General features: G+C 41.3%; 2 protein-coding genes across 2 annotated transcripts; both read right to left on the bottom strand.

The window, feature by feature from the left end:
- Positions 1-987: 987 nt before the first annotated feature.
- rpl27 (ribosomal protein L27) lies at positions 988-4,986 on the bottom strand. Its single transcript, XM_071467486.1, has 5 exons — positions 4,881-4,986; positions 4,263-4,345; positions 3,314-3,483; positions 1,366-1,476; positions 988-1,073 (listed from the first exon to the last, which is right to left on the bottom strand). Exons 2-5 carry the CDS (start codon positions 4,341-4,343, stop codon positions 1,025-1,027), a joined length of 411 nt encoding a protein of 136 aa, XP_071323587.1. The 5' UTR covers positions 4,344-4,345; positions 4,881-4,986; the 3' UTR covers positions 988-1,024.
- A 744-nt stretch (positions 4,987-5,730) lies between these two features.
- Positions 5,731-12,348, bottom strand: rundc1 (RUN domain containing 1). Its single transcript, XM_071467409.1, has 5 exons — positions 11,760-12,348; positions 10,043-10,201; positions 8,999-9,197; positions 8,798-8,893; positions 5,731-8,273 (listed from the first exon to the last, which is right to left on the bottom strand). Exons 1-5 carry the CDS (start codon positions 12,264-12,266, stop codon positions 7,411-7,413), a joined length of 1,824 nt encoding a protein of 607 aa, XP_071323510.1. The 5' UTR covers positions 12,267-12,348; the 3' UTR covers positions 5,731-7,410.
- Positions 12,349-13,583: the final 1,235 nt, after the last annotated feature.

A 13,583-nucleotide genomic window follows, 5' to 3' on the forward strand; every position in this document is an offset into this window, starting at 1 on the left:
TCAGATAAACTAGTAGAAGTATAAAGTATAAACCATGAATACTCAAGTAAAACTACAGGAGGTGAGGTGTTTAAGTTCAGTGCTAGAATTCATGTTTGGTTACCTTCCATCTCTCCTCAGTATCCTGGTTAAGCCACTCAGGAGTACATGTACTAGTTATATAGAGTATCTGCTGCAGGATAATAATAATTCAAGCAGTCAGCTTTAAGAAACCAGTCATGTTTCTAATGTCAAAGAACATCCTCTTCTTATATTTCTGCTCTTTAAGGTTTACACTGGACCATGACCTTATTACTAAGGTGTAATTTCCTCCACTTTAAGGTTAAAGTGCCACTGAGCTGTATCAGGAGTCAGGGAAATAAACAAAAAAAACTCCTATGTAGGCAAAAGGTTGTTTAAATTATACATTAACTTAAATCATTTCATCGTGGTATGAAAAACTAATTTATGGTAATAATTTTTCAATAAATTTACATGTGACTACATTAAGGAGAACACCCAAGTTTAAGCTTGTGGCCAGTAAAGCTTTGTTAGCGAGAGCTATGAGGTAGATTCACTAAATGACCAATGACTTACATGATGAGAAATGATGGATTAGGAGTTCAAATGTTTGTGGAAATTTGTTTTTTCCATTGCGACAATGAAATAAAAGGTTGGATTCCCACACACAGAGCACCAAGTTACTCAGAGACACAGCTGCCTACCAGGTGATTAATAACATCTCATATCCAACCTCACCAAGATTAGTGAGTCGTGTAGTAATGTCTGACGGTCTTATCATCCTTTAGAGGTATTTGAAAAGTACTGACTTATGAAACTATAGAAAGCAGACCTGTGATCCCGCTCACCACAACCTCAATGTAACAATAATTCTTCACAAAAACAAAAAAACTGCTGGGTCACACTTCATTAAATTTTCTTATATTCACAGAAGATTTTTTCATCCAATTCAATTCAGAAAGAGAGAAAACATCAAAGGAGTCAGAGTCCATTTTTAAACATTTATTTGTGAAACCAAGTGAATTTAGAATCTGAGCTTCTGGAAGAACCACTTGTTCTTGCCCGTCTTGTACCTGGGGGAGAAAAAAAATAGAATTGAATTTAGCAAATTTCCTCTGAAAACATTTAAAGCACAGTTCATGACCTCACGACTGCACATTTTTATATAACAAGGTTTTACTGCATTAAGTCTGATATAAAGTAGCAGCAAACACACTCCACAGTTTTTACATGTGCTTTTGATGTAGTCTAAACTCAGAATTACTTCAGTTGTCTCCCTTCATTAAATCTGAACACATACTAAGTGATGTTACAGTAGAAAGGAGCCCAACAAATCTACACTGATTCCTGTGACCGGGGACTCACCTCTCCTCAAACTTGACCTTGGCCTCCCGCCTGGCTTTGCGCTTGAGAGCAGGGTCCCTGAAGACGTCCTTGTTGACAACAGTTTTGTCCAGAGGAATATCCACAGAGTATCTGAAGGAAAAGGAGCGCATCAATGAAAACCTGTGTACATCCTCCACTTATCCTGTCGGCCCAAGTTGAGCAGTTCCCCTTTATTAAAATGTGTAGAAACTCATCACTGGAAGCTCATTGACACAACTGAGCAGTTTCACTCTAGAAACTCAAAAGTGCCACAGACGAGCAGCTAGGAACCAAAAAACAATGAGCTTCATTTCATCACTTTATGACCAACTGAGGACATCGATAATTAACCTGCTCACTTGTCAGTCCACATATATTATAGAGATAAGATGCCGCTAATTGAGTTAACAGGCTTTAGTGAACAGAAAGTCATTTTAACAAGCAACATATGTAAGTAAACAGCCACAGATACACATTTCCTCACAAAAGCATCATCCAGTCAAATCACACCTCATGTCTTATTTTCAGTCTCATTCACACGAGCAAACAGCCCAACATCTATCACCTATCATCACATGAAGGTAAAGCTGAAGTTGATTCCTGCAACTAAACTGCTCTCAATGGTGATCAATATGATTAACTGTTTCTGCAACACTCTACAATACAACCGCCACTGAAGGAAAGACACAAAAATCCTGGATTATCGTTATCCAGCTGCAGGTGAAACGTAAAATTGTGCGTTCACACTGGAAAAGTTACTATTTTAAGTATCGCAAACTAGATTGTATAGTTTTTATCCAAGAGTTATCATTGAGCTGAACAAATCACTGAATTGAACAACAACCTGTTTGACTGCTGGTTTCTATTTATTTATTTCATCTGTTTTATTTATCTGCCTTTGACTTGGGATGACTGCACACGTGTGTATGTTTATTTGTTGCCTTTCAGGCTCTGCACAGCAAATTTCATTGTACCTTTTGTGCAATGACAATAAAGTTATTCTATAGTATGCACACTTTATACGGTCGATTTGAGTGTGCTGTAATAGTCCCACAATGCAATGCACACAGAAATGCTAACTACTAGAAAAAAATATTGAATAAATTGTGGTTGGTAGTTAAAAACATCTCCAGGAGGAAACATTTAGTTACAGACTGTTGGCAGTTTAGTTGGCAGTGATTTCCCCAGTTGTGGTTTGTTGAGCTTGTGTGTGAACAGAGATGCAACAGAAATTCACACACAGTGACTGTAGTTAAAACATGATGGCCTAGAGTTTGAAGCGTTTCACCTGAGATTATCCAATCTACCATATATCAATAAATTAAGTTTATGTTATGGCTGAGAGTTTATTTTAACTCATGTTATTCTGTCCTGTTCGTGTATGGTGTGATTTTAAGTGCTACCACAGCCATGAGCCTCTGTCTCCTTTGCAATGGAAAAGCCAGAGATGTGGATCAGAACAGTTCCAAGTTCAAAACACTTTTGTTTCAACTCAGAAACACAAAAAGCTCCATAATTACAGAATCATTGCAAACTTTGTCCACCCAGTGCAGAAATAAGCCTGGAGGAAAACCACTGTGTCAGGCTCTGGATACACAGCAAATATTTATCAGTAGGATTCATTCTTTGGTGGTTTGGGTCTTTTCCTGGGATTGTGTTGACAGGAAAAACACAGACTACCACCAGCCTGATCTTTTAGGTGAAATGCTGCACAAAAATGTACCAAACTGCAGGTACAACAACCACATTAACACATTTCTTTTTTTAAACTTAAACAGGAGAATTTCATGACCATTCACAGACTTTGTCAATGCACAAGATTGAAATGGCTTTTACTTCTTGATCACTGCACATTAAACTTTGCAGCTGTTTTCAGAACACCTCCTGCCTTTCTCAAGCTGAGAAAATATTCACCACCTTAGCGGGATATTTTATCCCTGACACTGACCTGGTGGGCATGAGGTGGTTGTAGTTGAACACCTTGACGAAGGCCTTGATCTTGGACCTCTTAGCAATCTTCTTCTTGCCCATGGTTGTGGTCACCTTACGGGGATAGCGGTCGATGCCTGCGACCAGAGCGTGGCTGTAAGGGCGGTCAGTGGTGCCATCATCAATGTTCTGCAAAGAGACAAACAAGAGGCTGTGAGAAACTGCAGACAGACCATCCAGTGGGAGAATAACAGCTGTGCTGCTTTGATGCAATGACTGATTTTAAATTACCAAGCTGGCCTAAATTTAAGATATTTTGTATCTGGAAATTTGGTCTGAAGAAGTGGAGGTCACTGTACAATCAAGAACTAAATATCCTATAATGTTCTGTATGGCAGGGGTGCAGTGTGTTCAGTTATGGGAAGTTTGCAGTCTCCATGTTTCTGGGCTGGCAAGTGTTTTTGGTTTTTTATAGTGAATTTTTCAGAGGTAGTCAGCCCTTAAGTGTTTCCTTAGCCTCATTTTACCTGCAGGAGTTCTAAAGGCTTATGTGACATGTTTTGCTGCCACAAAGGAAATAAGATTATGAGGAGTTAAAACGAGTACTTAGTTTCTTCCAACATCTTTACTGCAGACGTTAACCAGGGACAAAATGTGTCAAAGCCAAGTTATTACAGTATTTCTTGCTTCACCTCTACGATTGAAAAGTTTTCAATGATGAGGACTCTTCTTTTTGGATTAATCATATCTGAGAGTAACTTTCCCAAAATAAAAAGTGCCAAAGTGCTTCCCAACAGCAGCTTATTTTGAAGCTTCGGGTAATTTGTTAAAGCATTAACTCCATTAAAGATGATCACAAGAGGCCTGGCAGCGAACGACCGACATGTAGCATCTTAAAGCATGTTAATATTGATGGAAGTCTTGCACGTTTAGCAGCAGGTGTCTCTAAAACCACAGCTCTGTCTTACCTTGACGATGACAGCTTTGCGCCCGGCGTAGCGTCCAGCTAGGACCATCACCACCTTCCCAGGCTTCATGAACTTGCCCATGTCTGCCACAAAGAAAACACGGTTAAACAACGTGGCACCATCGGGAATTCAATGCCTCACAGGCCACAGCTGTGACGTGAATGGGATTCAGATAAACACTTAAAATTTGGGACTTTTCTTATGGAGTTTGGCTCGTTATAGCCGCCTAGCTAAGTTAGCATTAGCCTAAATTAGCCTCACTTTCCAGAGCTTTACAGTCTAATACAACCTCACACACGAACACAAAATAATTAGAGGTGACCATTTACTAAGAATGAGAACAAAGGGGGGATAATGCGCAGTCTAGATATATAACAAAAACCCCTTTAACAGGCAGTTCAGATGCAAACTGAAGCCGCCATGTTGAAATGAGCGCTATGGAGTCGAAACGCTGCAATAATTGTCCCTATTTTATCACAGTCGACTATAAATCCACGAAAATATCAACCGCAGCTGAGATGGAGGAGATATTGACACAAGTGTGGAGGGATAAAAACGATAAATATGGCCAGATTTAGAGCGATGGTTGAAGATTGTTGGAAGGGAAGTTTCACTCACTGATGCTGTTCTACGGCCGCCGCTAACAGGAAAGGAAGTCTTGAAGGTTTTTGTCAACTTTGACCCCACCGATCATGTACGTCACTTCCGGAAACATCTATTTCTTTAAATTATTGTCGCATATCATAATTATAATAATATTAAAAACGATTTTCAGTTATATATTAATTCCTAATATGCCATATTTTACTTTTTTTACTTTACTTTTTTTTTTTTAATTCATAGCATTTCTTCAATGGTATGTTGTTCTGTATTCTGCAAGAACACAGACAGTATAATAACAATTAAAAAAAAATAATTATGTGTTGGAATGTTTAGAGATTTGTGATTAACTAATTTTGAATTAATATCATTAATTATTTTTAAAAAAGGAAATAGTCTGAAATGGAGATAAAATTCTCCTGCAGAATGTCTTGATGTTGGTACATCAGAGAAATCATATAATAAGCCGAATTTACTGTCAAGTGCAGATATTGATATTTAGATGATATTTAGACAAAGATGTAAATCAAATCAGTGTCAGATTTATTCTTTATTCTCTTTTTTTGCACCCGATAAACGAAGAAAGGAAAAGTGGTGTAACATCCTATCAAATGCTCAAATACAAGCAATAGACAAAAACTATTCTATTCTTAATTATACTCCTTCAGCTAATGTGTTACCATAATTATTATTATTATTATCACTCAAAAAATTTAGCAGTTTGATAAGTACCGACCCTACACATTTTCTTTAAAATTATCGACTCTATTGTGCATTACTTGACTGTTAAGATATTCTTTAAATGATTCTATCAAAAATATAGATTTTTAAAAACTGACATGACAAAGACCCATAAACAGCACAGCAGTTCATTTATTATGTTTAATGTGTTTACAGCTGTAATTATGCATTAAACATGATAAAAACCAAATCAGACCACAGTTCATTTCTCCCAAACAGATTATTTTCCATTAAAGTGATTAAATAAAAATAATGTCAATAGAATTTAACATAATTTAAATGATCCAGTGTATCTACTGTTACACAGTTACAGTACAGCAGCTACCATAGTGTTCTGATATGTTCCACATACTCCAGTGTTGAGCTAAAACATGCCATCAAATAAATAAATAAATGTCTCTTTACATAAATCACAACACAACAAAAATGGGAAAAAAGTGAGAAAAATACAGCGTTATAAGTACTAAACATAGGCCAGAACAGAACACATATTTTCCATTAACATAAATAAACAAGATAAAATGCGTCTGCAGGTGCACACAATTCACAGAGTGCACTAATATGGAATCAGGTCTTTATCCCAGGAAATACAAATGTAGTGAGCTTTTATCAGCACGCCTGCTCTCAGTGGTTCAATACATACGAGTACACGTGAGCCCACGAACACTGAAGTTTCATTCCCATGAACAGAAGGAAAACATACAGCACATATAAAGTAACCTCAGTTTAATAGCATCTATGGTTTGTACATTCGGTTTTTAAGGACATGATTCGTGCAACTCAGCTGTCTCGGGAAGATTAAAACTTTCTCAGAAAAACAAACTGGAAATAAAAGTAAAATTTTTAAATACAGCATTAAATACAGGATGTACACCGTTACATCATGACATAAATTCTTTTCGTACAATATCACCGTCAGTTCATTGTAATTTTAACTCCACCTGGAACAGGAGAAAAGCAGCAGTTCATACAGGGTCTAAATGCTGTTCACACACCTGAAACGCAACATGCAACAACTGATAACAGTGTCAGAGGTTTAACAATTTTAAATGAAGTCGAGGGGATCGCAAGTAAGTTGATAACTGCATATTTGTCGGCAATGTTACACTTTAACTTCACACCCTGATGGAAACTGTGAGATGTTTTTCATTTGAAGTTGACCTGAGTGCTGCTGTTCAGCGTTACGATCAACCAGTCTGCTACATGTGATCCACCACCTCACTGATTCCGTCAGCGACAGAAGAATGAGCAGCACAGGCACCAACACCAGGACCAGCACGTCACAAGCTCTTGGTTACTAGCGTTTCTCCTCTTAATTTTCTTCCTGGATTGTCTAACTTGCAGCCACGTTACAGTACAGATAACTGCACAGACCCAACCTCTCTCTTTGATGCATAGGCCGGGGCACTGTCACGTACACAGGGGAATGATACTGTATGATGAGCACAGGTTGTAAAGGTCAGGAAGGCTTTACTAAAGATGAGGTATCTATCTCGATCTCCACTCTAAGGCAGGGTTACAGTACAAGCAGCATCGTCTTCTGGTCATTTTGGCATTTCTAACATAGTGGGATATGCAGATTATGGCTGCTCATGGATGAAGCTCAAACAACATAATCATCCATGCATGTACTGTGGATTTTACTTCAGATGGGTGGCTGCTTTCACAACCTTTAAGACGTTACCTACTTGAAGCACAAAGACATGCTTTTGGTCCTGAATGCAGGTAAGAGCTGTGTAGATTAGCTGATAAAATACTTGATTTCTCAGACTGGTGTTTCTCTGTTTCTCATGAATTTGCCGCCTCTTCAGAAAGCATCCTTAATGTTCTTCAGCTGCCGAACAGCCAGGTCCACAGGGAGGTTGAATTTGAGGTGGCTGATGCGGCCCAGGATGCGCAGGGCTCCTTCAAAGCCGGTCTGGGCCATGTAGCTCCAGGACTGGTAGTGCGGGTGTATCAGAGTCCCTGACTTACACAGCAGGTTGAGCCACGACACCAGCCGCTGCTCGTTCAGAGCCATGCACACCAGCGCTTTGAACTCTGTGTCTGGTCCTCGCTTGTAGCGTCCGTGCTCCTTCAGCACAGTGTGGATGGCCCACAGCAGGGACTGTTTGGGGGTGACAGTCACCGGGCCGCCCCCTACAGGCAAGCTGAAGGACTGTGAAAGCTGGCGAGCTGGTGACTCCACAAAGGCCTTCCCGTTTTTGGAGTGGTAGTATTTGACAAAGAGTTCCCATGGGTGCATGGTCTGTGGGGCTGACCTGTAAGGCAGCAGGCAGGAGATGGGCGCCAGCACTAAGCTCATGGTCTGAGAAGGCGAGAAGAGGCCGTGAGCCAACAAGTCTTTCAGAGCAATCGCCAGCTCCTTCCTCACAGACGTCGTCAGCTCATCTCGGGGCCCCAGGGCCGAGTTGCTGGTGTAGTTGACGACATGTTCGAGGGAGGGCTGCCTGCGTGAGCCCAGCACCCGCACCTTCTCCACAGCTGCCTCCAGACACTGTAGCAGGGGCCCATAGTCCTGTCCCGCAGACTCCTGAGGCCACATGCTCTGGGGGACGTGTCCGGGTGCACAGCCGAACTGGCTCGCAGCAAAGATCTGCAGCACGGCGAGGGCCTTCTGGATCAGCTGCAGGCCGGTCTCTCGCATCTTCCGGGCCTGTTCTGGGTCCACTGCAGCGAGACATCAGAATAACCTTAGATTGGACAACATCACTGCCTCTATACAGGGCTTATTGAGCTCACCAGTTAATAAATGTTTCACACAGCTCGGTCAGGCTGAGCCCCCTGCAGGTGAGCAGACACTGTTCAAACCAGATTAAACCAGATTTTAGCCTTGAACTGGCTGCCTCAGACTAATTTTAGAACCAGGCTGGCTTCCTGCCAGATCAGCCGTCATTATATGTGCAGGTGGAGAGGGTTCACCACAACTGATTAACGGCCTGAATGATCAAATATCTGGTCTCAGACAGGATTTCTGGCAGGTCAGAAATTTTGATTGGACATCAACAAAATGGTCAAAGAAAACTTTACAAGTATTTCTGCCTTGTAAAGTAAAATTGAGTGGCTCAAAAATGCATGGTCTTCAAGCATGATGCTGTAAGCCACCAAAAGGCATCTACTCTGGGATCTCATAGTTTTATTACTATCAACACTAGATGGTACTTGCAGTTGGGGTTTGATGTGACCTGACTGACCTTTCTTCTTCGCCCCTGGAGATCTGGCATTGGTCCCTGCTGCTTGTGGCTGCTGGTTGTGTCCACCATCTGACAAGAGAGGATTCCCCACCTCATCTTTGGGAAGAAAAGGCAAAAGTTACGCTCTGAACAAATGAAAAATGGCAACTTGGATATGCAAACAACTGAGTTCACACTCAAATTGTATGTAGGTTTGTTTACCCTGGATGAAGTTGATGAACATCTCCAGGTCCCTGATCTGGGTTTTGAGCTGGTCCACCAGCTGCTCTTTGACCCTGGCTGGATTCACTATTTGAGCGATGGCAGCGTCGACTCTCTGCCGAAGCTCCTCCGGCGACAGGTTCCCGATGTCCTCGTTCAGGTTCACGTCCAGCTTTTTGATCAACTCGTCGATGATGACCTGAAGAAGGTGAGACAGATAAAAGGTTAAAGGTTAAACATTTGGCTAAATCACACCTTAAATTAATATGTCAAACTTGTTTGCAAACAGTTACTTGTTTACAACTCTGGTAGTTACAGAGAACCATTATCATTCATTTGTAGTCATTTTTCTTTTACCTGATGAATTTAAGTCAAATTTTTTTTGGGCCACCAGCTCCTCCACCTCCACTATGTTCACCATTTACTCCCTAACTGTCTGTCTGCTGTTTGCTGCTGAGCAGGTGGAGCACAGTGGGTTTATCAGAGATTTTTCTGTCTGCTGCGGCCGAAACAACACGATGAGAGCAGAGAGAGTGAACCAAAACAGTACGTTTGTGGACTGGACGGTTAAACAATGAGCTGAAGTTCAGTATAAAGCCTCATGAAGCCGAAGGAAGCTGCAGATTCAGATGATTCTCTGTAGGTCCATCACTACGTGCCATTGTTACACTGTCAGCTGCTTTAAGGTGCTTGTGTCTTAATGAAGCTGGATCTTCTGATCCTTTAGAGTCGGCTTCAAACAGATTTGCATATAGAAGCTAATTTCTTATTAGGACAGTTTCCAATGCTGGAGACTTTCCAACCACTTTTCAAAAGAAGAGAATAAACACAAGAATATACAAACACTGTAAAGCCTGAAGCATTTTGAGGACAGATGTTTGACTTGTTACACCTGATCTAAAACAAGCAAACACCTCGTTATGTGCTCAACATAACAGACAGACAACAGGGGACTACATTCAACTGTGCCTCTCATTTCGGATGTTGGAATTATCATTTTCTCTCAGAGGCCAAACGGTCAATAAATCACACATCGACACGCACCTTCTGTCTCTCCATGACGACAGACTGCGGCAGTGAGTCGTAGCTGCCCTCCTGATAGGCGAAGCGCTCCAGATCGTCCAGCTGTGTCTTCAGCTGGAAAATGAGATCCTTCTGTTTTTCCCTCTGAGCCTCCAGGCGCTCCCTCTTCTCCCTCTCAGTCTGACAGGAGAAGACACACAATGATTTTAATTTTCACCGACAGAGAATGATAAACGGCCACAGTAACACAGTGAACAGCAAATCTAATAACTAATAACAACGTCAATATCTACAATCGTGAGGGAGACAATTCTTTGTAAAAACATTCAGTAAGATGCATTTTACAATTTAACTGATTTTTGCAAAAAGCTGCGGCTTTTATCACTTGGGTCACAACATTTACACAAAAATTACACAAACCAAACTCTCAAAGACGCGTCAGGTGTCGTACTCACCAGATCCCCCTGAAAGTAAAGCATGTGACAAGGGAGAAATACATAAGGAGACCTTTAGCTGGGATAATATGATGAACAATTATGCCATTTCACATGGTAACAATGACCACAAGAGACCGAGCTTTTACTTCAGTTTGGACTAAATGCAAAGAGGCCGAGAGTAAACAACCGCAGGAACAAAGCAGGCTGCTTCAACGCTGCTCGGTACACAGAAGCCTTTATTAAACAGATAGTGATCTGCTGGAGGCATTTTCATTGAGCCTGTGGCGCTGTGAGTCACACACTTGTGGCAGAAAGCAGCATTTTCCACCAGAGATAAGAGATCCCTGGAAACAAAACAGAGATGGGCGCAGCAGCCTGAGAGCGTGACGCAACAGGTGCGCTTTAACCAGTTTCACTCGGATGCCTCACAGCCACTGAGGCCAATTGTTTCAGGTAAAGTGAGCAGGCTTAACACTGTGCATGTGTGGGAAACGATAGCTATCTGTGTATCTATATCTGTGTCCAACTGCAGATTTCTATGTGTGAATGTTAAATATATTTCTGTGAGAATCTACACAGCTGACAGATTAACGCTGACCGGGCCTGCAACCAACCACTACTTTCATTTTCTGTTTATCTGACAAGTATTTCCTCAAATCATTGATTTATAATGTTTTTAAAATGTAATAACACTGTTAGAAATATGAACAGTTTTCTAAATCCCTATGTTACATTTACAAATTGTCCATTTTACAGTCTGAACTCCAAATATGTGCAGTCAGCCGTCACATAAGTCAAAGAACTGCAGCTGATCCCCTCATTGAAAATAACAGACTCACTTTATAATAATGATCATAGATGGAAACACTATATAAACAGCCCTGAATACTGGACTATATTGAATGGGCCCACTGGGCACAGTTGCAGAGGCCAGAGATGTCAGGGGCCCCCGAGGACCACAGCTGTTGAATGAAGTGACTGTTAACTTATTTAACTTGTTTTAAAGTCAGTTAAAATACACAAAATGTCAACAGAGATGCAAAACGAACAAAAAGAACCACAAAAAGACAAATCATGAAGTAATTTCTTGTCTCTTTCCGTCTGGGGGTCCTGCATAGAAGAAGTGCTGAGCCTTGTAGAACTGTTTGTGCCCATGTTCTCATATTCTCATATTACAACAGGAATTAACCACATTAACTAAGTCAAAGATATTCCATAAAGTCAGGTTATTGGGTTTTGACAGCTGTCACCCTCAGAGTGTGTGGGGGATGTGTGCAGGCTGTGTGTTGCGGTAGCCTCACCGAGTTCTCCAGCTGTTTGGCGTCCTGAGCCCTGCAGCCCACCACATGCGGGCAGCCCCTGAAGGCGAACTCCTCCAGCTCGGCCAGCATCCTCTCCTTCTCGTCGCTCTGGGCGTGAACGATCTGCTTCAGTCGGAACTGAACCTGGGCAAAGTGGGAGGTGAGGGCGAGCAGAGAGGAGTTCAGCAAGTCCTGCTCCTCTTCCAGCTTCTTCAGCTTGGAGGTCATTTCGTCCTCGGTGGCGGAGGACGAGCCTCTTTGCCTCGGATGCCCGGCGCTCCCGACGCCGCTCTCATCCTCCGGACTGGCCACGGCGCCCACCGGTGCCCACCGCTCTCCGGCCCCGGCGAACACAGCCTCGCTGTCCGAGGCTGACAGCTCCTCTGTGGACATTTTGAACGCCGCTTGTTTATTGAGAGAAGTTTTATTTTCGTGTGTTGCGCAGACGACGAGGAGGATCACCGCCGGAGCGTCAGGTGCGGCGCCATCTTGGGAAAAATGATTCATACGTCAAAGCGGAGACAGGAAAACACCGGAAGTACAGCACGTGCGTCTTCAAAATAAAAGCATCTCCTGGCTTACAAATTAGCCCCCAGGTTTACGTCATATCATTTGGGTGTATATAATTTGATTTACTGCGTAGTTGTTAAAACTTTGCTCCACTTAAGTGTAATTTATAAAAATAAAAAAAACGACAAATAATAATAATAATAATAATTAAAAGTACATTTTCAAAAAAGATTTGCACCACTTGAAGTCTAGAGTCCCCCATTGTGTGGTTCTGGTGTTGTAAAGGCACTTAAAGGAAATCTAGACCTTCACAGTTTTAGTTCATATTATGCTCATTTGCTGTGAAGTTGACCAGGGATGAGGTCGTATTATCCAGTTTCAGTTTTTTTACTCTGCCCCCCCCCCAGTATTAAACAGTTAGTAGTCTGAGTCTTATATCTGTTCCAGAGACCCAGGTGAAAACTAAAGGGGACACAGCGTTTGCAGTCTGAGGCAGTGATATCTTATAAATCCCTTCTTAAAATGTACTTTTATTGGCAAACTCCAAGGCTTCTGGTCCCGAGCTTGAGGAAGACACGCACCACCCTTCCACATGGGGATGAGAGAGAGATTTGATATTTATGTCCTATATAATTAAATAATTTTTACTCATTTTAATTCAAATAACATTTTTTTATCTGTTCTGTCACCTCTTGTGCTGCTGTAACATGTTAATGTCTCTCTTTGGGATCAATAGTCTTTCCAGGATGGATATTTTCTGTTCTATATTTAATTACCAGGATTGATCATCACATGTTAGATCAAACCCTAAGAACACTTCCTTACAGGATAGTACATTAGCTGCGCTTAACAACAGTAAATATCAATATCAGAATTGATATTGAAATTGAAACCAAGTTTTGCAGTATTGCCAACCACAGGACTCTAATATAGGCTTTTATTTTGAATGGCATAACCGGACGTTTTGCTTTTTACTTCTCCTGATCTTTACAGTTCTCACAAAGGGGAGGCCCAGGTAAACCCACATAATAAACTACAGCGTGACGTAAAAAAACAAACAGTAAAACGTCAGCATAAAAAGATGGATTCAAGCAAAGAAAAACAGGCAGCTAACATCATTTTGTCATCATCTACATAAAGTTTTAGTGAACCTGTTTTATTTATTTACAGCCATGGCACCCAGGGAACCAACCAGTACAATTGAGCTCAATATAAACTTCATTGTAATTTTTTTTTTTTTGATTGTTATCTATCTGTTTTTGGTCATTTTGCATTTGCTTTTGGTAGTTTTGTGTCTTTTAGGGTCTGTTTTTG

This window comes from Trachinotus anak, unplaced genomic scaffold (assembly GCF_046630095.1).
Source record: "Trachinotus anak isolate AG129_WGS33_773 ecotype Australia unplaced genomic scaffold, CSIRO_AGI_Tana_v1 ptg000003l, whole genome shotgun sequence".
NCBI classification, from domain to species: Eukaryota; Metazoa; Chordata; class Actinopteri; order Carangiformes; family Carangidae; genus Trachinotus; species Trachinotus anak.